The following is a 22,614-nucleotide window of genomic DNA, read 5'->3' as shown; positions in this document are numbered from 1 at the left end:
TAAATGGTATCCAGACGAAAGGGATGCCCATGGAGAACGCGACTTTCCCGCCGGTATTAAATTGAAAGTCTGATGGACGTACGAGTATTAAAAGTGTCGTTACTTTCCGATTTTCGATCGAAGCTTCTTTTGTCCAACCGAAACGCGAGATAGTTTTACGAGCGGACTTTATTTCATCGTTCGCCCTCGTAAGAATTGCATTTTTGCGAGGGCGGTTAATCCGGGGGAATTTCACCACGCAATTTTTTTACAATTGTTTATTAGACTAGTACAACACAGGCGCGCGCTATTTTATTTTTCAATGTTAATAATGTTTTCGAATAATAATATATGAATATTATTACTCGAAAACATTATTTATTTATTAAAAAATTTTTTCTTTTTCCGAGCAGTTCTGAGTCGTTGATATCATTGTTTTTTATATTGCCTAGAGTTCTCTGCTATTGAAAATACTGTAAACTCGGAAATGAAAAAGTTCTAGCCTGTAGAAATTTTTTCTTTTCCGAGAAGTTCTGAGTTGTTGAAATCATTATTTTTTATATTGCCTAGAGTTCTCTGCTATTGAAAATACCGTAAATGTTAACACGCCTTTTTTAGAATAGGAATATCCCGTTACGAATCGATTTTGTGGGACGAGAGAACGATATCTGTCGATCGACAAGCTCACGTCGCCGGAAATAGCGGTGGCTGTGACTGCAAGAAGCAAATGTGTCTTACGAAACAAATTAATTATTAATTCGCGTCGAAGTAACGACGGCGGGAAATCAGGAGGGAGAACAGTCGTTTGAATGCATGTTCGCCCAGTCTCGTTCGTTCGTCCTAATCTCTATTTAACGAACCGCAAAGTCATTCACGACGTTACTTCGGTTCTTGTTCGCTTGCCAAGGTGCATACCGATTCTACTACTGGCCGCTCGTTAATGAATGGAAGCTCTTAATTACGACGACTTATTGCCCGGCGACAAGAGCCTTTGTGACTTCTCGACTCCTCGTAGTCTTCAAAATGCACTCGTCGTCTCTATCGAGGAATCATTTTGGTACACTACTGTATTTAACGTAGGACAATTATTATAATAGTTTCGTTTAATCAAGAGTGTTCTCGTTAATTAATGACCTTAGTTTGGGACTCTTTTCAAAGTTACTCTTTTCAAGGTACAACCATCTCACGTCGATCTCGGTTGACCAGTCATCCAAAATAAAATAGACTAAACAAAATAATCAGTACGCGATGTAACAAACACACATGTACTTTCCCATAACAACAATTATTTCTCTCGGTTATGGTAAGTTGTGGCCGAGAGCCAAATTACAACAAAGAAACGACAGGCGTTACTCACTCTGCAAGCAGTCGGCGTTCAGGAGGTCCTTGCACTTCTCGTGACACTTGACACCGCACTCCATACATCGAACTCCCTGCCGAGCGATGCCCCAAAGAAGACCCTCGCACTCGTAGCAGTAAGTCGGCGACGTGGCGGTCCAAGTGACGAAGTTGTGAGGAGTCGTCGACGATATGGGGTAGATCATCGCCTGCAGCGTCTTCTTGTACACGTGCATCTTCTGCGGGCGCGCCATCGCGATTGCGATTCGTTAAATCACGATCAGAGGGAAAGGAACGAGGGGCAAGAGGCAAGAATGCTTTCCGCAAACATATGTTTTTCCACTTCGGTTCTCCGCTCGTAAAACTTAACACGTTATGACTCGCGCGAGAGTTACGCCTTGCCGAGCATTGTCGTGCACTGTTAATCCTTCGGAAGGATCTTCAGAGAAATCTCCAGCTCGAGGCACGTTTTCCGATGTCTTGATATTAACGTGAGTAACGTGTAATCGGTAAAATGCGCTTTACAACATTTATCGAATGTTGAAGCACCGGTTCAAATTACTCCGAGCGAGCGTTCTATTCTATATCTATCCTGTATTTGAAAATATATCGAACTTGATGATTTTAGGAAACGACGCGATAAAAATAGCCATCGCAGCTGATGTATGTGTGTGTGTGTATAACGTACTACAAAATTCTATTAGCCGTGTCCATGGGAAATCGATCGCGCGACTGTACGACGTCAGATTATATCAGAAATTAAATTAACGAGGCTATATCCGCTTGAAAAGTGAGACCGTTCTGACCTTTTAAGAAAATTGCTCTTTCTCGGTTTACTCATTTGTTTCACGTATTCTCGATGATCCGCAACGGAAAGCAATTGCTTTTCGATGAGGCATCGATATCTAATTGAGACTTTATGGTTCGAGTTACGAGCGGAGAACCGCGGGACCAGAACTGGTTTTCGTTCAACTGGTGTCCCGTAGCAAGACCTTCGTGAATTCGATTATTAATCGGGATCTTCGTGCCACTGGATTTCCTATGGTTACGTAACCGCGTGCACGCGAGCTCTGTGCACACGCGGGTTTCACGAGAGGGGAGGAAACCCGCGCGAGGGTTCCAACAGAAGCGAACTGGATACGCTAAGGGGCCGTTTTAAGTTTCCCGGGCATCTACTCGTGCCACTCGAAAATAAGGAGAAGGATTCTCATCATTCGACTTTTGGTTTTCGAGAGCGACTCTATCGGTTTTCTCTATCGGTTCTTCCGGGTCTTCTTACCATGCTTGAAGGGAGGGTGGGATCACCTAGGAGATCATCGCCTGCATACGCGAGCTGTCTCGTTCGCGATGGGATCATTCCATCGGACCTTTCATGTCGGACATCTAGAATCCTCGTTGTCTCTTCCTTTTGCAACTCTTCGCTGCAAGTGCTTGTCTCTGTCTTTTTTTTTTCTTTTTCCATCGCAAAGTCCCGCGTGCGCGAGGAAGTTTCAGAGCGAGCGCGTCTTCTAGATGCCTGTGCTATTTGGCGGGGATGTAGAAGCATCGATCCGCTAAGAAGCACTATGGGACTAACGTGTGAGTTCGTGATGTTCCCCCCGCGCATCAATTTTTCAAAATCCACGTACCCGTCGCCTCGCCACACAAGAATTCGCGTGAGCGAACGGCTGACAATTCTCGGCACGTTACCTCGACATTTTTTTACAACATCCTCCTTTTACAATGTCCATCAGCGAGAACGCGTGCGTATTAATCCAATCCCCCCATTTTTTTTCTACGCGGCGTTAATAACTCTTCAGTCATCGGAGTCGTCCGTCAAGAGCTAACGAACCGCGGGCGATCGCGCGGACTGAATTTCGAATCGTGCTGGTCGCAACCATCCCTTCCTCGGGGATAACGTTCAAATAAACTGTGAATCCGAGGGTGCCCCGGAATATCCCGTATATCGCTCGCGGCCGGGTCAAAGTGACCTAGAAAGGGACACTCCCGGTGTTACTCGATATATACGAGGAACATCCGACATCACAGGGATCGGAAACTCCTAGCACTAGCTCAGCTACTTCTCTCTGACATGATACCCTGCGTCGTGACACTCCGCAGACTCCTACGAGTGACCCCGTGCACTCTCACTCCTTCGCTCTACGTTCCCATTCGATACGCACGTACGTGTGTGCACGTATCCTCTTGCACACACGCGTTACGTGTGCGAGTATCGGTATCCAGATTCCCGCATACGTTGCGTGCGTGCATGTGTGTGTCCTGGTGTCCTAGCCGCTAATAGTATTTCATTACTAGGTCGCTACACGTTGCTCCAAAGTAACATGGTGCGAGGTGGTGTGTCGATCGAGAGGGGCTGGGGCAGAAGGGGGAGAACAGCAGAAACAGAACGTACACTTACGTGAGAGAAAATAGCGTGGAAATGAGGGTAAAATGCGGCACGTTTCGTATGAAAAGAAAAGAGAAGTCCAGTGGTTAAATCGTGCAGCTTCGGCGCCGGGGTCTCGCCGCTGTTAAAACTTAAAAGTAAATGACGTGCGACCTAACTCCACCCTGCATGTACCCGTTTCGACCTTTCCTTCGTTACTATCCCCCGCCTTAAGACACTTCCTTTCTCATTCCTTTCTCGGATAACTAAGAAAAAACTCAAATGTATAGCTTTTTACTTTCGCTCTCGGACGCGGCGGAGGAACTTTCTTCTCCTGTGACCGTCGTGGAAGTTTGCGAGCGACCGGTACACATCACGCAGGGCGCAAATGAGCTGCCGAGCCCTTCGTTCTTCGTGACTTAGGCCGGTGTTCATAGTCGGACCTTATATTTAAGACCGTCTTAAGCTTATCTGCAGATGCTGTATGGATCATTTCATTGGCTATGAAGTATCTTAAGATACACTTAAGACGGTCTTAAATATAAGATTCGACTATGAATACCGGCCTTATATCGCGCTAACTAATACGCGTCGTTCACGCGTCTACAACAGCGATCTTGAAATACGCCGCCGGAAGGGAGCGTATGCTCCCTTGTTTGTAAAGAGTACTTAAATACCAACGGTGGTGGCAATCCTCCCCTTATAGGGCAAACACGTATCTCATGGTTTATTAATCGGTGACGCGAAGTGGCGATAATGACGTATAGTGACTAAAGGGCAAGTCCTTACCAGTTCCTCGTCGTTCAGCGTCGCTCGAGGCACGGCAGATGTGAGACCAGCGTTCCTCTTCGTCGCCGCCATGGTCTGCGAAAAGATAGGGATTAATGCGCATCTGATAAAGTGGTAACGCCTTCCAGTCTCTCTACAGTCGGTGATAAAGTCGCGGGGCTGAGAAACTGAAAGGAAGAAAGTGATAGAAAGATAGAAAGAAAGAGATCGAGATCGAGAGAAAAAGAGAGAGAAAGATAGAAAGAGAGAAAAAGACAGAGAAAGAAAGATTGAGAGAAGCACAGAAATAGATAACGTAAATCGAGAGACGTAAGAAGTAATGTGAGTGAACGTAAAACACGAAGAATCTTTTCTTTAGTGTTATTTACAGACGTTACTCTCGAAACATTGAGATCAAAATGTGAAATGTACGTTAACTGAAGAATAAGTGACACACGAGAACGTTTGTTACATGAATTATTCGAGAATAATAATATATATATTCAGAAATCTTTCTTCACAAATCAATTGAAACAGCATGAGAGATACATTTTCAAAGAAAACAACTCCACATCGAGAGACTAAACTGCATCCTCTGTTCAAAAATGCCGTGAGAAACTTGCGAGATAAGAACAAATCCAAAGCCGTAGAGAAATCTCGTGTGACGTGAAGGAAGCGATGACATTACAGTTTCCCATGCCAAGTGAAATATCGATCAAGTCTAACTTCTATTTACAAGTTTCATGAGATGAGTATAAGAGCGTGTGATCTCCCTGTGTTATGTGTATATCTATAAATATATACACATCGAGCCCTTGCGAGATCCATGCTGAAAGATTGCATTGCAAATGGTAAAGGAGACGTGTGCTTTCTGCATCTCCTATATTTAACCGGTGGCTTACATTAGCCCGCTGACATTTACGGTATCCGAACAAACGCGCGCGCTGGATTCATCGTTACAAATTTAATGAGCAGCTACTGACCGCACGTTTGAGCATACTTTATGACGTAACTTAAGCACCGTCACGGGGGTGTGTTTGCTCGTGCGAGTACTGGAACCTGATTTAACTCTAGATATGATAGATCGTGTTATCCGCACGCGATTATACACCCTCCTCCGCGCGTGAAAATTGATGTGCCGATCAACGTAAACAAGATTGCAAATATCAGAAACCGGTAATAAGATCAGGCGGCCCGGATTCATATACGCTACCGTATCTCGAGGTACCCAAGACGGAAATTAACATAGCGGGTTAATCAGAGGTTGACCCTGCTTAATAAGGTCGTGCACGGTCCCAATGCGACGTAGATTTGCATGTTCGATTGAAGGTGCGTATATATATACGTGTATGCACTATGTATGTATGACAATGTAGAAGATTGAAATTAGAGCGAAGAGAGTGAAGAAAGCGGGGGGAGAGAGAGAGAGAGAGAGAGAATGAAAAGTGAGAAAAGACGAGCGAGAGGTAAGAATGGAGAAGCGGATGAGGGGGAAATGCAGGAAGTTATAAATTAGTCAACGGGATAACGATGAAAGATTGAGACGAAGAGAAAAAAAGAAAAGAAAGAGAGAGAGAGAATAAAGGAAGGCAAAAGAGAGAAGAGAGTAAGATAGAGCGTAGGTGAATCTCTAGGAGAGAAGATCTAATCCAATTAGCTTATGGCGTCTGGTGGGTGTGGTGCGCGATAGGATTTGCGGTTAGCATAGATTTCAATTAAGATATTATTCACGGGGCCCCGCGAACCTACACGCGCCATTATTGTCTGGTCTCGACGATCGGCTTTTAACTTCGCGCATTTACTAAGTTCGTTTTTATCGGCGATCAACCGCGCACATTTAATAATTGCTGCGCTATTGCCTTTTTCTGACGCGTTCCGCAATAATCTCGTCTCTCGCGAGAGTCCCGTGCGATATCATTTTTCTTGACAATATCGTGCGCCCATCCCCTTCGCTTCGCCACCCCTGCTCTCGCTCTCTTGACGCGCGAGAAGCGCGAGAAGCGAAGAAGCGGAGGGAAAACTGGCGAATTGAAAAAAAGCATCGACTAAAACGAAAAGTCTTTGTCGTCGAAACGTCTACTTATATAACAGTGTATTACGACTATTCATAACGCATACGTGTCTACGGCTACCAAGCAACCATGCAATACTGATATAATCGAACAGCAAACAGTTCTTCATGCGGGTGAGAGAGAACGTTGTGCTACGCGAAAATGAAATTAAATTCATCGCGACGAGAGACTGAGTAGATCTTTCGAAAGACCAGGAAGATCAGAAACCGCGAGAAAGACGAAATCGCGGATTACGTCTGAGTGTGCACGCGAAATTATCCTCGAGAAAGATTCATCCGAGTTCACTCAAGTCCACGTTTGCTCAACTCGCACACGATGCTCCGCTCGTGGAGAATAAATATAATCGCGTGACCATACGTAAAACACGTAGTTACAAATTTAGTTTCCTTCAAGTGCAAACATCTCCCGTTTCTGCATGATTATACGGATCAAAAGACGGACCGCGTTCAATTTAACGAATCGCTGGAGACTCGGTACGCTGCTTCCTTGCATTCGATATTTCATCCACGGCGAGAAGATAGAAATTGCATGTCCCGCGGATAATAAAATTACTCCAGTTTCTGTTTAGTAACAAGACTACACGCGTAATGGAGTCGTGTCAAATTAGAGATGTAATCAAGAAGTTGCTGCATCGTTGACTCTATTCCGTCGAGAGGAACGCGAGTTTTTCGACGATTCGCAACGAGGGAAACATGCATGTCCTCTTTGCGGTGAGATATCAGCTGCAGGGACAATACGTGTACTTTAATCTAAAACATGAAAACAGCAGAGAATAATTGACAAATGAAAAGAGTAAGAAAGTGAGAAAATAGAGAGATGTGAATATAAAACGAATGAAAGAATAGTGAGAATAAAGAGACGAATTAAAAATTCGCATGCAAACATCCGAACAAAGCATTTAACTGACTTGGCTAAGGAGGCATTTAATTAGTACCTTCAAGACCTGGAGGTAGAGTTTTTGAGATTTTTTGAGAGGTTTTTTTTCAGTGATTGGTTTTGTTTTTTCAGGTGTTCAGGTGGATACAACAACGGGCGCCACAGAGAACAAACAAAGAAAATAGCATTATATGCCGGTTAGTACGTATATCACTTGCAGTTTTCTTTTTTATTTTATTATGATATAGATTAACAGATATAGGTATTCTTCGAGATAGTTAGACACAAGAGAGCCACAAAGACGATATTAACGGACGATGTAATTAAGACTGCAGTCATCACGGAGATATGACCCAGCAAGCAACATTAAGACAACTTGCACGTATCATGTATCGCGAAGAGATAAGAAACGAAATGAATTTTCTCGTCTTGAATAATGATTAATTTTTTTTAGGGCAATTTGCATTTTACTCAGATTTATATCTCCGTGATGAATGTGAACGGCCAAAAATACTGGGCGATAATCGCGTTTTGTACGTGTGGCCACTCAATTTCGCTCCCTCGACAATACAAGTGTGGTTCACCACTGGTACTGCAATTTTTCCGATTATAGCCCAGTAATCTCCTGGCGTTTTTCGCGGACTGCCTAGACAATTTTATTTGCGGCGTGGGGCATCACACATGAAAATATATTTCACGTCGCGGGACTTCGGGATTCCACACAACTTACGTGAGATATACAAACAATGATATATAAACTTGTTAACATTAAACAGGAAGACAGTAACACACATCGGGGGAAGGGGAGAACAGACATCGGACTGCGGAATCTAAAGAGATTAGGAATTCTGCGGGACGGAGTGCAGTAACAAAGGAGCAGGGACACAGGATTCGTGAGTTTTATTACGCTAGATCGATACTACGTTCGTGGGGTAGGATATCTAATTAAATTTCTTAAGTAACGAGTCCGGCCGAAAAATCCAATTTCCAGTTATTTAAATTTTGAATCTGCCGGGATTACGTTTTATCGTGCGAGAGCGTCTCACTTTCTTAACGTTAAATCACATTTTGCGCGACACACTTACCCCCGCCGGGCGCGTTTCTCCGGAGCGCGATCGATAAACTACTTAAGAATTTCATTTAAAGCATCACGCACTAGTTGCACACGCGAGCTCTTGGCCTGCAATGGCATCCGTGACGTAGGCAAGACATTTTTATTATCGTCTGGAGCACGCGCGTCATTGTCGCGCACATAATAATTGAGGTATGATTAAACATGTGGGACATCTCTCTCATAGCATCGCCTTACAAACTACATGGCCTGGTTTTCCTTTTTTTTTTACCAATCAAACTCGATTTTCTGGTTAGTTTTACTGATTCATCCGTTCGCGGCTGCTCGTCTCCGATTTGCACGTTACCTGCACGAGAGGAACAAATCGTCGCGGTTTATCGGCGACCGATTCGAATTTCAAATCGCGAGTTCTCCATCGTCTCTGATCGGCCCACCGGAGATAAAAGTGCCGCTCGAAAATCGTCCGCGTCAGCAAACGAATTTAAATTTCATGAAATGTTCTCGCCCTTTATTACGAGCATAATTCCATTGAGACTTTAGATAATAATACGTATTTGTGAGGTGATGCATTTCGTGTCACAAATATTTTGGATATCAACAAACAGGTATCTTCGTTTGTTCAACGGATCATGAAACACCGAGCGTATTGACGAGGAAGAGGGAAAAGGGGAAAGAGAGATTATACGGGAAAAAAATATTTTGGCAGATTCGGTCATTGGCGTTTTCTATTTTTTATTTTTTGCGATAGCTTTCAGAGAAATTAGCGACTGATTGGTCGCGGAAAAACGACGGTAACACTGAAACGTGAAACACGCAATTAGGTCACGACGAGATACACGTTCGGTACAGGCCGCATCGGAGGATCCTTCATTTGATCTCGAGCATCGGGATTGTTTCTCTTTAATTTCAATTTTGTTTCTACAGCATTTTCGATTCGGCGGCAGATCCTCGGATGCGTTGTACACGACACACAGTTAGATCTCGCGACGAAGATATTCCAGGTCGCCATCGTTGTCATCGTTATCGTCATTTGTGAGATGAAGATGAAGTTCGAGAAGCAACGGTTGTATTCGCAGTCGGGCGAATACGGCAGTTGTTGCGTTTCCGTCGAGTAACGAACTAATTAAGTTTGAGATAACTCATGGTTATAATTTCTCGCCGCGTTCACTCGTCTATCTGCGAACGAGTCCTTTGCAGTCACTTCCTGGAGGAAGGTGACACGAGACGCATGTTGCAATGGAAGGTGCAAAAGCAATTACGCGCTGAAGCGTTAACCGGCCGCGATCATCGGGGTGTCAAATGTATGTATTAGCATCATCGGTACACACGTCGCACGATTGATCGCTCGGAGCATATCGGTTCATATTTTACATCTCACTTGGAGCTGGTGCATCTCGCAAAAGTGATCTGCTACGCTCGGTGATATTTCATCCGGGGTTTTTTTTTGCTTTTTTTACATAACAATCGCGCGGTTATAGATCGGATGGATGTGATATAAACGCGAGGGAAAAAGAGAAAATCGAAAAATTGATACAAAAGTGGCTCTACGGAAATTTCCACGTGGCAACCGACGAGCGGACCGGCGAATATTCGCGATTATAATTTATACAGCAGTTCGGCGAGTTCTCACGTAGCATCCCGCGCGACTAACGTCAAAAGTGCACACACCGCGCCTGCACACATCGCGCTAATTAATTCTAGCTCTGTTTCACTATGCCGAGGCGCAAACGCGGGATGCAGAGTCACAAAGCGTCGCGTTAAAATTCTAAAATAGCGAGGCGCGCGGCCTCGCCAGGCCGGTCCGAGAGAATTAATTAAATTCATCCGGCCGCATAATCTCCACCGGAGGTCGCGAGAGGTCAAACCCGTGCCGCCGAGGGTGAAAAATGAAGATCGTTTCGAGCAGCATCTCGATGGCGGCGATGACGATGACGATGTGGCGACACAACGAGAACGTTTCGTCGGATCGGTAATTATTTCCGACGAAGATATATATGTACGGACGGTCCAGGCAATGTACATATATGTATGTGTGTACACGGTGTACTTATACATATGTATATATATATACGCGGAGAGAGACAATGGCAGAATGGTGTTAATGGGCAATCGGCTACCTACCAGCTCGGAAACCAATGGTATCGACTTCCGACGTGGTCGAATGTCCGGCATGCTGTCGATGGTGCTGTAGAAAGGATTGTCGCCTGGATGTCTGTAACGAGAAAGATTTCGGGAATTGTGTCAGCGAGCGAGACTACACGTCGATCTGCTGTTTCAGGAATTTACGTTAATTTCGCTTGCGCTCTTTATCGTCGCTGATATTTATCAGTGTATTATTATTTATCGTGAGGTAGATTATACCGAGAGCCATTGTAATGGAATGTTTTATGGATATGATTCTGGGTTGCGAAACACAATATTATAAATTTCTCGAATAACTTCCGAAGTCCATTGAAAGCTGAAACATTCGGACGGTCTGATAACAGATTCTGATATCAAAAGAAGCGAGAGAGAGGGAGGGAGAAAAAAAGAACCAGTTTGCAAATTAAGGTTGAGATCGATTTCGCGTAGATTGAAAATGAACTGAGCTCTCGAATCAAACTGAGAGTCCGAGTTAGCCATAGTTGTAAGAGAGGTTTTCTCGTACGACTCGCAGGGTTCGAAAGTACGCGAGGAACGCGATGGAAAATTGGTGCTCGTTAGAAAGTTTTCCGGAATTTCAAGTTCCCGCAGATCCAAATCGCCGTTCTTGGCCGATTGCCGCGGGCGCAAAACTATATTTAATATTTTTTTATCGAGTCTATTTGATTGTTGAATCGAATTCGCGGAGAACGTAATAAAACATATGAAAGCCAGAATAAAACATAAAATATCAGAACAGCTTTAAGAATACGCTTCATAATATTCGATCGCTGTTGTGTAGAGAGTTAAAAATAATACGTCGATATAATAGATTAATGTTGCAATATCGTGGAGACTTCGATCCGACAAAAAGAACGCGGCAAGCGTGTGGCGAACATCTCTGCACTTTTCTGATATGTAAAATCTGTCACTCACATGGTCCAGTCTTGCTGGGATGTCAGATAATGACAGCCGAACTGCAAGATACATCATCGTTCATTCGCGATTCAAAACGAAAATTTATCGGAAATATTGGATGTAACATGAATTGGGAGCAATTTTACCGACAATTTCACCTCGTTCTCCTTTTGACACTCAGCGAGAATCATTTAGATGTTTCAATCTCGATTTTATGCTCGTTGGAGCATCAACAAACAGATACTTCTTTTATTGCGCGTAACTGATTTTTTTACGTTAACACACAGCTTATACACAGTTCTATCAGCTTCGTGATAGAACAATAAAGCAAGTGACAGTGTACTCACCCATTCGCACGTCCGCCAGATTCGCCGCCCGGTCCGCTGCCGTTCTAACAAACAAAAAAACAAGTTTATTAAAAAACAAGCTCAGTAACAGTTCCAAAAAACGAAATGGAGAGTGGCGCGATGCCGATCGCGCGAACGCAATAGCGCAGGGTTCGTTCTTCTATTTTTCGCATAATTGTACAGTCTTTTAGAGTAAAGGGCCGCGTGCGACCACGGAAGAGAGCGAGGAAGACGAGCAATCATCGCAGGACGATGATTCCAACATAGATCGCAGATTGATCCTAGAGATTCCCTTTCTCACCGCGCCGAGCGATGGAAATACCTTAAAAACCTCCCGACTATGCGCATGTGTGTGTGTGTGTACACGTGGATGGATATTACAAAAACCGCGAGATGAATTTCTCGCTCTAATTTCCGTGGCCGCGCGCGCGCACGCACGCACGCATAATGCTCTGCCTCGACTCGTTTTATCACTTCTACAGACCTACGGAGAGGAATTGAGAATGGAACGGGATGAGAAGGCGCAGAGGAAATCGCCGGTTTACAGGATCTTCCTCTCGAATAGCTTCTTCCTCTGGCTGGTCGACTGGCGCGGAATAGAAAAGGGCGGAAGCCATCATGCGCGGTTCGCTCCTTCGTCTTCTTTTCCCTCGCAGTCGCTTCATTTAGATTAGGGCCTCCTTCCTCGCACCTAGCCTTCAGTCAGTTTCATCCCTCTGCAACTGCAGCTTCTTTCTTGGCCCCATCCATGAACTGCGCTTCACAATGCGAGGATCTCGCGAGCTTCAAGCTCCAGCAACCGCATCACACGATCTAAACATGTTCTCCATGCTTTCCCTATCATTTATCTCTCTTGTTCTCGCTCTCTCTTTCTCTCTCCCTTGCGATTCCACCATGAAGCACCGGTTTAATCCCTTTCTCGTTCGGCGGACAGATCGAACCCATTCTCGTCTCGCTTGTCGCCATTAATCAACCTTCGGCCCGGCGACCTCGAAGAAGCATGGGCATTTTGTCGTCTGTCAGCCGGCCGGATTCATGGTTCGGTCGTTCGCTCGAGTCCACGCTGGTCTCGCGATAAATCCTGTCAGATCAGGGGCTCTCGTGCCCCTCTGCGAGCCTCGGAATCTTGACCCTCCTCTCTATAGCGGTCCTCTTCTTTCTCCTCATGGTCCCCGTTCCGCTGACGATTTTTCCTGATAACGGCTCGTCGCCCGGAACTTCCAGACGAGAAAATCTTGAGGACTAATCGGTCCTTCCGGCCGAAAGGCAAGGGACCCGTGCATCCACGTGACGTTTGTCGCATGCGATTTCCTCGTCTCTGAATCCATCTCTTACTACCTCCTCTTCCTCTCCGCTCACCTGCGCATCTCGCGCGCCAACTCGCGTTCGCTCGGTCGCGCGATGAAATGGAAGTTTCGGAGATATAGAGAGTTGTGTAACAGTCCGTATAAATATAATATCACGTACAATTCTGTCACGATAGAGATATAATATAAACTTATCGATAGCATAACAAGTGTAATAAGTATTTAGAGTTAGAGCCGCAGGTATTTTGTCCCTTAACGCTGTCTCTCTTTCTCTCTTTCTCTCTTTTTCTCTCGCTCTGTCACTCGTGCTTTTTCTCACTTCTTCCGCACTCTTGCACACGCGAATTTCGTTTTCTCGCACTCTCTCAGATTACAATTTTTCGTCCTCATCCTCGCGCGCTTCCTCACTCTCGCTCGATCGCTCTCATTCATTCTCGTTCATTTAGACACAGTCTTGCGCGCGGAAAGGGTTCCTTTTTTTTTCTCTGTTTCGCTTAAAAAGCTTAGACAACACTGGAGCATGACGATTTTCGTTTCACGTTTTCACGTATAGTCACGAAGTGCTGGCCCTCGAGAGCGTCTCGTCGATGCGCGCGTACGAGTAAATGAAGCGCGAAGCATTTAATTCCTATTTGCGGAATACGCTCGCGTATAAATTTGCATTTGTGATGAGTCGTTGAATGGGAACGCTTTAATTGACAATAGGAATGATATTCGATCAAAATTAAATGATGCAGAAACGCGCCGCGTCGCAGTTAAAATATTCACGTAAAGCTCCCGCGCGAATGAAACGCGCCACAAAAGTAAGCAAGCAATCGCAAATCCGCAAAATTTCGCGTAAAAGGGGATCGCGTAAATGGTCTCCATCACCTCGCAAAGCGGCATGATCGTCCTCATGGCCGCTCGGAAAATTCATGCTGCACGTTTGCGGCGCGGAGTTGACATTTTATGCCGACAGAACGATACGCCGATTACTTATTCATGATACATATGATGAATTTCGCTGCGCAAACGTTATATTAGTGCCCCGCTTAACTCGTAAATTTTCCTCGCGTAACGAAATTAAACGTGACATCCCCGATGGCAACGCGATACGACGTAATTTTTGCCGAGCATCAGCATTTCTGCGCAATATTCAGATTAATGATTAACCCATTCTCATCACGCACTTCCAGACGAGCCTGGCAACGACGAAGATGAGTAACGTGGCGCGCGCGTAACGCGAAGACGCGCTCGAAGGCGAGAGAGTTGTACATACGTACAATACAATAGTATATACATCTATATAGAATAGCATCGCTTCGCGAATATATAATTCTGACAAGCGTTTGCTTAACAACCAAAACACCGCGTATGTATGTGTCTGTACGTTTCCTTGTGTATTCGTGTACACACGTGTCTGTATGTATGTATGTATGTTACGTGTGCACGTTTACTCATTATTCTCTAACAAATTGTCCTGTTATCTATTAGGCCTTATATAACAACGTAGTTTCCTTTAATTCGCTTAGACACTAGTCGTCAATTGACGGCGCTATTCGCTAGGTTTGAGAAGCCTTAAGAAATCTTCGCTGTACTACATCGATTGATGAAGACAGGCGTGTTTGCGCCTACCCTCTTCCTCCCGCCTCCTCTTTTTTAATGATATGACACTTAATGAAACGATATCAATGATATGCAGGTATGCGTGTGCGTGTGTGTGCGTATGTGTGCGGCACGGGGTGATCACTCGTCGAGACTCTGCGACTCGCAGCGCGATTATATATATTTTGCAAATAATTCTTTTACGATTATTTTCTACCTTATCCGGAGTAAATTGAAAATTTCCGCGTGAAACTTCGTTGTCGTGCCATCGTCTCGATGAGAAAACACACCCTCGAGAAGACAAAAGCTCTTCCCTTGTGTGCCCTGTGCACTCCGGCTTATCCGCGGCCAACGAGCGCCGTTGCGAGCGCGAAATGTCCGCGGAGATACATTTTTCCTGCAGATTGTTATTTGCGAATTACTCCCACGAATGCGCCCATTACAGCGCAGAAATTGATTATTCTTGATTACATGCCGCTGGCCCCCTAATGTCGCAGTAATCTGCATCTCGCTTCGTTCCTTCATATCGTGGAATTAAAACCTCATCACACGCGGGGTATCCCAGGGAAGATCTACGTTTACCGTGATATGTGGATGACGCGTGATTATGTAACTGCGATACGTATACTTGCGAGAATCATCCCCGAACACAACGCGGATATCTACCAACGACGACAGATAGGACGTCGGAATTTCTGCAGTTTTGATAATCCTATCAAATTTAATGGAAGCAAGCAACGTCGGCTTTTGAAAACTGATTATGACGAATCATAAGCAACCGAAAATACTTGTAAACGTAGAAGCTTTTCTGTAGAAGAGGAAGTCGGTCGTGGAGTTGCGACGCGAAAAAATAACGAGTTGTCGGAGTGGATTTCAGTCACGTAATGCGGATGTCAGTGATTAATGGAAGCATAAATGGGGTAAGGAACGGAAGAGCTAATACGACCTCAGGAAGAAGCGGGAAGTGGTCCATACGTCGCTTACGTATGCATAAGATATATGTATACACGTGCGTTTGCATAAAAGCCAATTCCGTGCAGTGTACCGGTATTACGGTGGATCTGAGCACGCAAACTAACTGAAATGCCCAAAAAGAATTAAAAGTAGTAAACGTCGCTGTGATAATAGTGCGGGGGACTGCGGGAATTCCGAGCCCATTGCGATATGTATGAGTACAATTGTGATTCATGAATATGCATATACGTTATCAAGAATAATTATGATATTAAGGTCATTTGAATATATGATATACGGTAATACGATAATCGACAGACGGATAAATTTTAGATAGAAGCGCCCGGTGTTATACACTAGACCTCCGGGAACCGTCGAGAATCTACGAAAGGTGGAAGATGACGTCGATAAATTAATCGGATTGATCGAGGCACGCTGCGAAGGTGATACGTAACTAAATTACCCCGCGTGTTTCGGCGCCGATCCAAAACTGGAAATGGCCGCGGGTAATCGGAGAGGTACCCCGCTCGTGAGTGTGCACACGTGTATGTGAGGCATGTGTGAGCATGTATGAAGTCCGTGTGAGTTTATGTGCATTGTACTCCGTGTGTAATGTAACTATATGAACACTACCGTGTGTGAGTATGCGATCACTGCGAATGATATGTCGCGAGCTGTATGTGTGACGATAGTAACATGGTGTGCGCCTAATTGTGCTAGCAGCCAAGTTGCGGACCCACACTGCGTGTCACCCTGATCCCACGTTCGCCCAATCATCCCACAGCTCACCGCGATTTATCTTGGACTTCCGCTTCCGCGCCTGGATATACGGAATACAGTTACACCCGATTTGCCCCTCGTAAATTATACGTTACAGCCCGTTGCGTCCATAAGCGCCTTTACTGTTGCCGCAATAGTCTTAATTGTGAGATATGTATCTGCCGCAACCCCTTGCCCATGGGGTAATAGGACGCCACATAATGGGATAACACGTGGGGCGTCCGAAACCTTTCGCGTCTACGAGAAGCTGCAGGAATCGCCTTAAACGCGCGCATAAATCTGGAATAAAATTTCCTGTCTCACACAATTTTCAACAAGGTGCTTGCGATTAGTTGCATCGCAAGAGTCGCGTGATCGTTGCTTGACGATCTGAAAGAGGAGCATCGGATTCATATCTGTGCAACAGCGTTTCGCGTCGAGTGTTTAATGTTCCGCATAATTTTGGCGCATTTGCGTTAATCACCGACGATTCAAGATAATCGTTTGCAGCTGGCTAGCCACGATGAATCGCAAGATGACAATAAGTTGGGGATACAATCAGTCGTCAGACGTGATTCCAGTCATTCTCGCTAAGCTTGACGTCATCAAGGGATGCTGGGAAATGAGCTTCGAGTGATTTATGCGACACTGCTGGATGAATCTTTGAATTTTTGAATGGATTGAATTTCGGTTCAACTCTCGTTGCAGCTGTCTTTCATAAACAATATCTTTTCTCAATGCTTCTTGAATGAAATAAATAAAATAAATATGTATATATAAAATGTGTTTCTTAATTTTTCTCCCGCGACAAATTTCCCTCAATATTCCTCAAATTACTTCGTTTTCGAGACGCAATTTCTAAATGTCGTATTTCGATATGTCTCAAAACATTATATGCGCGTTTCAGATCTCCCTTCTTATATAGGTACGTATTAAATATATAACATATATATGAATGCGCGCCAAATCTTGAGTTTCCCATTTGATATGACTAATAACGAATTAACCGAGTTGAGCGGAGGAGATGACTTCCAACAACTTGCACTTATGAATACGCTAAATGCGCGCGAAAGTTACGCCTGATCTTATTACAATTACGCGATAATCAACGAGACGCGAAGATGTCGAATGAGCTACGGCAAGGCTGGCAGCGGATCTTCGTTGATGTATCATTCAACCACGCTTGCAATCCGTTTGATGGTTTCACGTTTCCGTGGAACACACGAAGGAACACGTCGCCAATCCGCTTTCGCTCTTACACCGCACATGTCGCGGTGTCGTTCGCGATGCAATTCTTTTTACGAGACGTGTATTCCGCAGAATTACGCCCTTTACAGGCCACAAATTTATTTTCCCGAAGACTAACCCAGATATGAGTCCTTTTCCTCCCCTCAACCATACGTCACGTCGTTTTCTGCTCCATCTCAGGTACGACTGCGTATTCGTCATCAAAGTGGCGAGATAAGGTTGCCTGCCACGTAAAGGAGATCGTTAAATTGCTCCTCGCTATCCTCGAACGGCTTTCCTTGCGAAACAGCCGTTAATGGATTTTAATTGCATTCTAATGAACTTCGTTACGTTTTATGAGGGACTTCGCGAGAGCAAACTTCCGCGTTATTGAATATAAAATGATTTCGCTCGAGTGTAAATATCGAGCTGCCTTTTACCTCCGCTAATGATATGCGTCACGCTTCGTCCGACGGTTTTCGAAAGATCCATCATAAAATCGAAGCAGCCGGCTGTTGAATCCGCGCAATCGATCATTCCATTATCGCGACCAGTTATACCTGCAGACCATGCTTGGGTCACGTTGTCGATATATCGAAAAATGGCAAGTTCGTGCCTGGCTGGGGATTGCCAGACAGATCAATTAAAATTTATCCATACTGTCAAGTGCACGGAACTGCAAAATTGCAAGGAACCATGAGGAACGCTGAAGCAAAAAGCGATTCAGAAATGCCCGCGAAGGGAGAAACAATGTTTTCGACCGTTCATTCGAATTCGAAAGATAATATTTTCAGAAATGACTTCTTACGGAAATGTTGAGGCAAAGTTCTATCCAAGATTCCATTAGCTGTTACAGCTTCACGTCTGACGACTAATTTATCCGTCCCCAGTTTTCGCGGAGAGCTCAATGAAGATTATTCCCTTGCGACACTTGCAATTGCAGTCTTTGTTAGAAAAAAAAACAAAATGATTTTTTCAGAGCGTGAGCGTGTGAGATGCTGTGAGCTACGTCTTCCCTTAATCCCCGTCCCCCTTTTTTGCCCCGATTATCACACGAAAGCTTATGCATTAGATTCTCCCGCCTGCTCCGCCTCCTCACCGATCGGAAAAACACGACTAAACGTTCCGTTACAGTATTAATTGACACAAATCTACCGCGTAGTAATATACGTATAGATATATACCTTCGTGTGTACATATACGTGAGTTAGGCATGTGGCATATGTGTGTGAAAGAGAGATGTGTCGACGGCGAGAATGTCGCTATAATGAAATGCTCCATATGTAAGACGTATGTGAGAAAGAGCCAAGTAAAAAATTGGCGGACTCGACAAGAAGAATTACATGAATCACGCACGAGCGTGCGAGTGTGTGGATGTATGTATGCATGTATGTCAGACACTTATAATGATACCACGACAGTATATGATACATATACAATTATTAATGACTGCGTTATACTAGGCGTTTAGTACGATACTTAACTCATCGCTGGACACGCGGTAGTAATCGCTCCTTTCGCTCATTATTCGCTCATATAAAAGTGAGAAACGGTAGAGAATTGGTCTGGTCGTATTATTGGCCTCGTCGTGTCACTGCCGAGCCTTCGGAAATCCGACGATTCGACTGAGATTCGCCAGCTCGGATTCAGAATTCGGTCGGTCGGTCAATCGGTTGGTTGATCGGTCGATTAGTCAGCCCTTTCGCTCATCACAATACAGCAAGGTAATTCGCGATAATTGATTTATGCGCGAGCACGAAACGCGGAGCACGTCAATCGAATCGTTCGGCTGTCCCGAAGGTGATTCACAGAACGTCGAGGAGCCAGCCGCTCGATTCTTGTCCCGGAAGACTCGTTCCAATTAAAATCCCTTGCATCCACGGATCATCCAATTAAAAGGTGTTTCACTGTCGCTCCTTTGGGCGCTTCCTCTTTTCTCTCTCTCCCTCTCTTTCTCTTTGTCTCCGGGTAAAGTTTTATGGCCTCTTCCCGGGTCGTTGCAATTTGTGGAAGCCCGAATCAGGCATTAATAAAACGTAATGAATGGCAATTCCATCGATATATTTGTCAGCGCAGGGCGCATCATAATTGAGGGTGATTCTTCACGAGTGAGTTGCTTGGCAAGCAGCGCGACGAAGCGAGAAATCGAAAATTGCAGATCGACCGGGCGAAGGAAGCCGATGATTGTCCGCGTCACGTGCAATTAAATAATTAAAGCTTGCGGCTGAAGTTAAACGGTAAATTTACAAGGAGGACTGATCGCAAAATCGAGACGAGAGAAGAATGCGGCGCGGACGACACGTACAGCTCGACACATGTGTTACGTAAAATTTTATGCTGTTTTGCGACGACGCACGCGCGCAACAGCAACCCGCAAAACTACCCGCTCGCGCGCGCCTATCAGCAACAACCATTAATTAGCGGCCTGGCATCCCCTCTAGCCGTTGATAATGGCGAGGATGATGAAGGAAACTGCATAATGGGAAGGTGTGTGGAGAGCAACGTCATCCGTATGTTTTGCATCGTATGAAACAACGGCTTGTGCACACGGTAGTGTGTTAACGCTTGCACACGCGGGAACAAAGTTACGACCGTGTTCTTTTCCCGACGCAAATTTCGCAAAATGTACTCGACCACTCAAATTTCGCTCGCGTTTCTTCCAATTTTGTTCCTCACTGCGTGAGCACTGCGGTCGAATAAAGCATCGCGCGCTTCTTCACTTGCAACTCGTCTTTATGCGCGTCTCACCGACGTTGTGTTGCAATTAACAAACGACACTTTTAGCGGTCTCCTTCAATTTCTGCCGGTAAGCGATGAAACTCCGTATCCGGTTTTACCGCTTCGTTAGCGAAACGCGCGCAACTTGGGCTTTACTCACGAAACAGTCGGGCCGTGAATTATGAACAAATTATAAAAAAAATCTCTCCTCGCGAGAAAAGCGGCGGGGTGTTTCTTTGGCGCGCCGGGGGTTGATTGTAATTGGTCCCCGCGCGCGGAGAGTAATTGTAATTACCGCGAATGCGGAATTTTCTCTTTGAGACGGCGGATGGCTCGGTTGCCTTCTTCAACGGACGCAAAACGTGTTATGAAAGTTCTCGTGCAATTTTCCGCATTTACGGCGCACTCTTCCGAGGACGTACGCTAAAAGGAGCGACAGTGAAACTTTCGGTGGAGAAGCAGGGACCGCAACCGTCCCTTTTATTTTGATCCTCGGCGCGCAAGGCTCGACGACGTGTAATTTTAACAGAATTGCCGGTTTCTTATCACTTATCATCCACGAAGGAACTGTCGCAGGGATATTTCTCTTCCTAATGTTCCTCCCCGTTCCCGCATTTCTCTTTATAGGACAGCACTCCTGAGATCCTGTTATCCTCCGGTATTATTGACTCTTGTACTGGCGGCGCCGGTTCCGATGCCCTCTCAATCCTGTCTTCTTTAAGAAGTAACCTCCGAGACTCGTTCCAAAAGTGAAACTTTATAACGTACATAAAGCCGCGATCTTAGGCTTCAGTTTAAGCTCGAAAATAAGCCTCGGTAGTTTAGCTAGAATTTTCCCGAACGATAGCCTCCGCGAACTTCAGGAGCTGAGACTTCCGCCAAAGTCGCTGGCAAACTTCTGACGGCACGTCCGCAATGTGCATCTTCTTCGTGTTAGTTTTTGCATAAGTATGAATATCTCATACTCCTTGTTGCTTCGTTAATTTGTTCAGGGTCTCGGTGGGATCGGAATCGACGTCTCTACACATTCTGCGAACGCCAGGTACTGTCCCAGTCACCTAATTCTAACATCGAAAATTACGCATGATAATATTCCCTAGCTTATGTACGGTACTATATGGCTGTAAGTCTTTAAATACGGAAGCATATGCATCGGACGTGAGTGTGTGTTGCTTGTGTGTGTTCCTCTCGCACGCGTACACGCACTGGTCATTCGATCATCGGAGTCGTTTCTCTGATGCAAATCGAATGGTTGTCGGTATGAACGCAGTGCGATCGGTCGTACGAAATGGTACGCACGTCTGAGAATACGGAAATAATGTTTAAGTTGCGAGCTATTTCAATTGGTTGCAATAATACCCATCGTCGTTTGTACGCACGCAATTAGCTGGACGAGAACGGAGAACGATTCTGCCAATTACGGAGACATGAATTTACCTTTCGCTCGAAACGACGAAACGGAAATTAAATAATGGCTCGCATAATGGAACGCGCAGTTGCGCGATATTAGAATTTCGATAAATGGACCGTGAAGGACCACGTTACTATATATTTAATGTAACTATGTATTTAATATGTAACGAAAACAAAATTTTCAGCTGAATGCAACTTGCGTACAATAAGTGCATACAAACGACACGTTAATTACCTTACGTCACGATACAATCGTATTACTCTACTACGGTACGGTGTATACTAATTATTACTACACGACGTACAATAACGATTATTAGTCTTGTCGTTTTCCGTCTTACATAGTTGCTGCACTGTGATGATATACGATGACAGTTAGAAAAATCGCGCACGCACCGTGCGTACACGGTGCGAAGTTTCGCCGGCGTGACACGCGCGCGGTTCTCGCGTCACGTTTCACGTGGCGTGCGTGTTATCGGCTGCTTGTTATCGGCACGAAGATCATCGGAGGGATTCGTCAATTTTCTTTTTTTTTCCAGGAGCTGCTCCTGCCGCGGAGGGTAAATCCACGAGGGAAAAAATCCCATCGCTGGTTCGCCCGGATCGCGAGCGGATCGGATGTAGAAAACGTAAGAAGTACAAGCTGCGGAGATATTGTCGGCGTAATACTGTCTCTCTCTCTCTCTCTCTCTTTCTCTTTTTTTACGTGACGGCGCGGGTTACGACGCGAAGTATTGATTTTTTCACGTTTACGCGCGATTCAATGGAATATATTGCCCCTTTCCCTTGCCGCCAC

At 45.1% G+C, this 22,614-nt stretch overlaps 1 protein-coding gene across 9 annotated transcripts in view; it reads right to left on the bottom strand.

Moving 5' to 3' along the window:
- Window positions 1–22,614, bottom strand: part of LOC105274478 — a 76,528-nt gene that overhangs the window by 29,002 nt on the left and 24,912 nt on the right. For 6 of the 9 annotated variants that reach the window (XM_026973938.1, XM_026973940.1, XM_026973939.1 and 3 more), the window contains exons 2-6: window positions 11,857–11,900; window positions 10,592–10,682; window positions 7,457–7,465; window positions 4,472–4,546; window positions 1,337–1,556 (exon numbers count right to left, since the gene is read on the bottom strand). In XM_026973938.1, the coding sequence (XP_026829739.1) occupies window positions 1,337–1,556; window positions 4,472–4,546; window positions 7,457–7,465; window positions 10,592–10,682; window positions 11,857–11,900 (439 nt within the window). The remainder of the gene's footprint in view (window positions 1–1,336; window positions 1,557–4,471; window positions 4,547–7,456; window positions 7,466–10,591; window positions 10,683–11,856; window positions 11,901–22,614) is intronic. The other 3 variants (XM_026973941.1, XM_026973944.1, XM_011330645.3) reach the window with 1 other exon arrangement.

Source organism: Ooceraea biroi, chromosome 11 (assembly GCF_003672135.1).
Source record: "Ooceraea biroi isolate clonal line C1 chromosome 11, Obir_v5.4, whole genome shotgun sequence".
NCBI classification, from domain to species: domain Eukaryota; kingdom Metazoa; phylum Arthropoda; class Insecta; order Hymenoptera; family Formicidae; genus Ooceraea; species Ooceraea biroi.
This window is presented reverse-complemented; position numbering and strand designations above follow the sequence as displayed.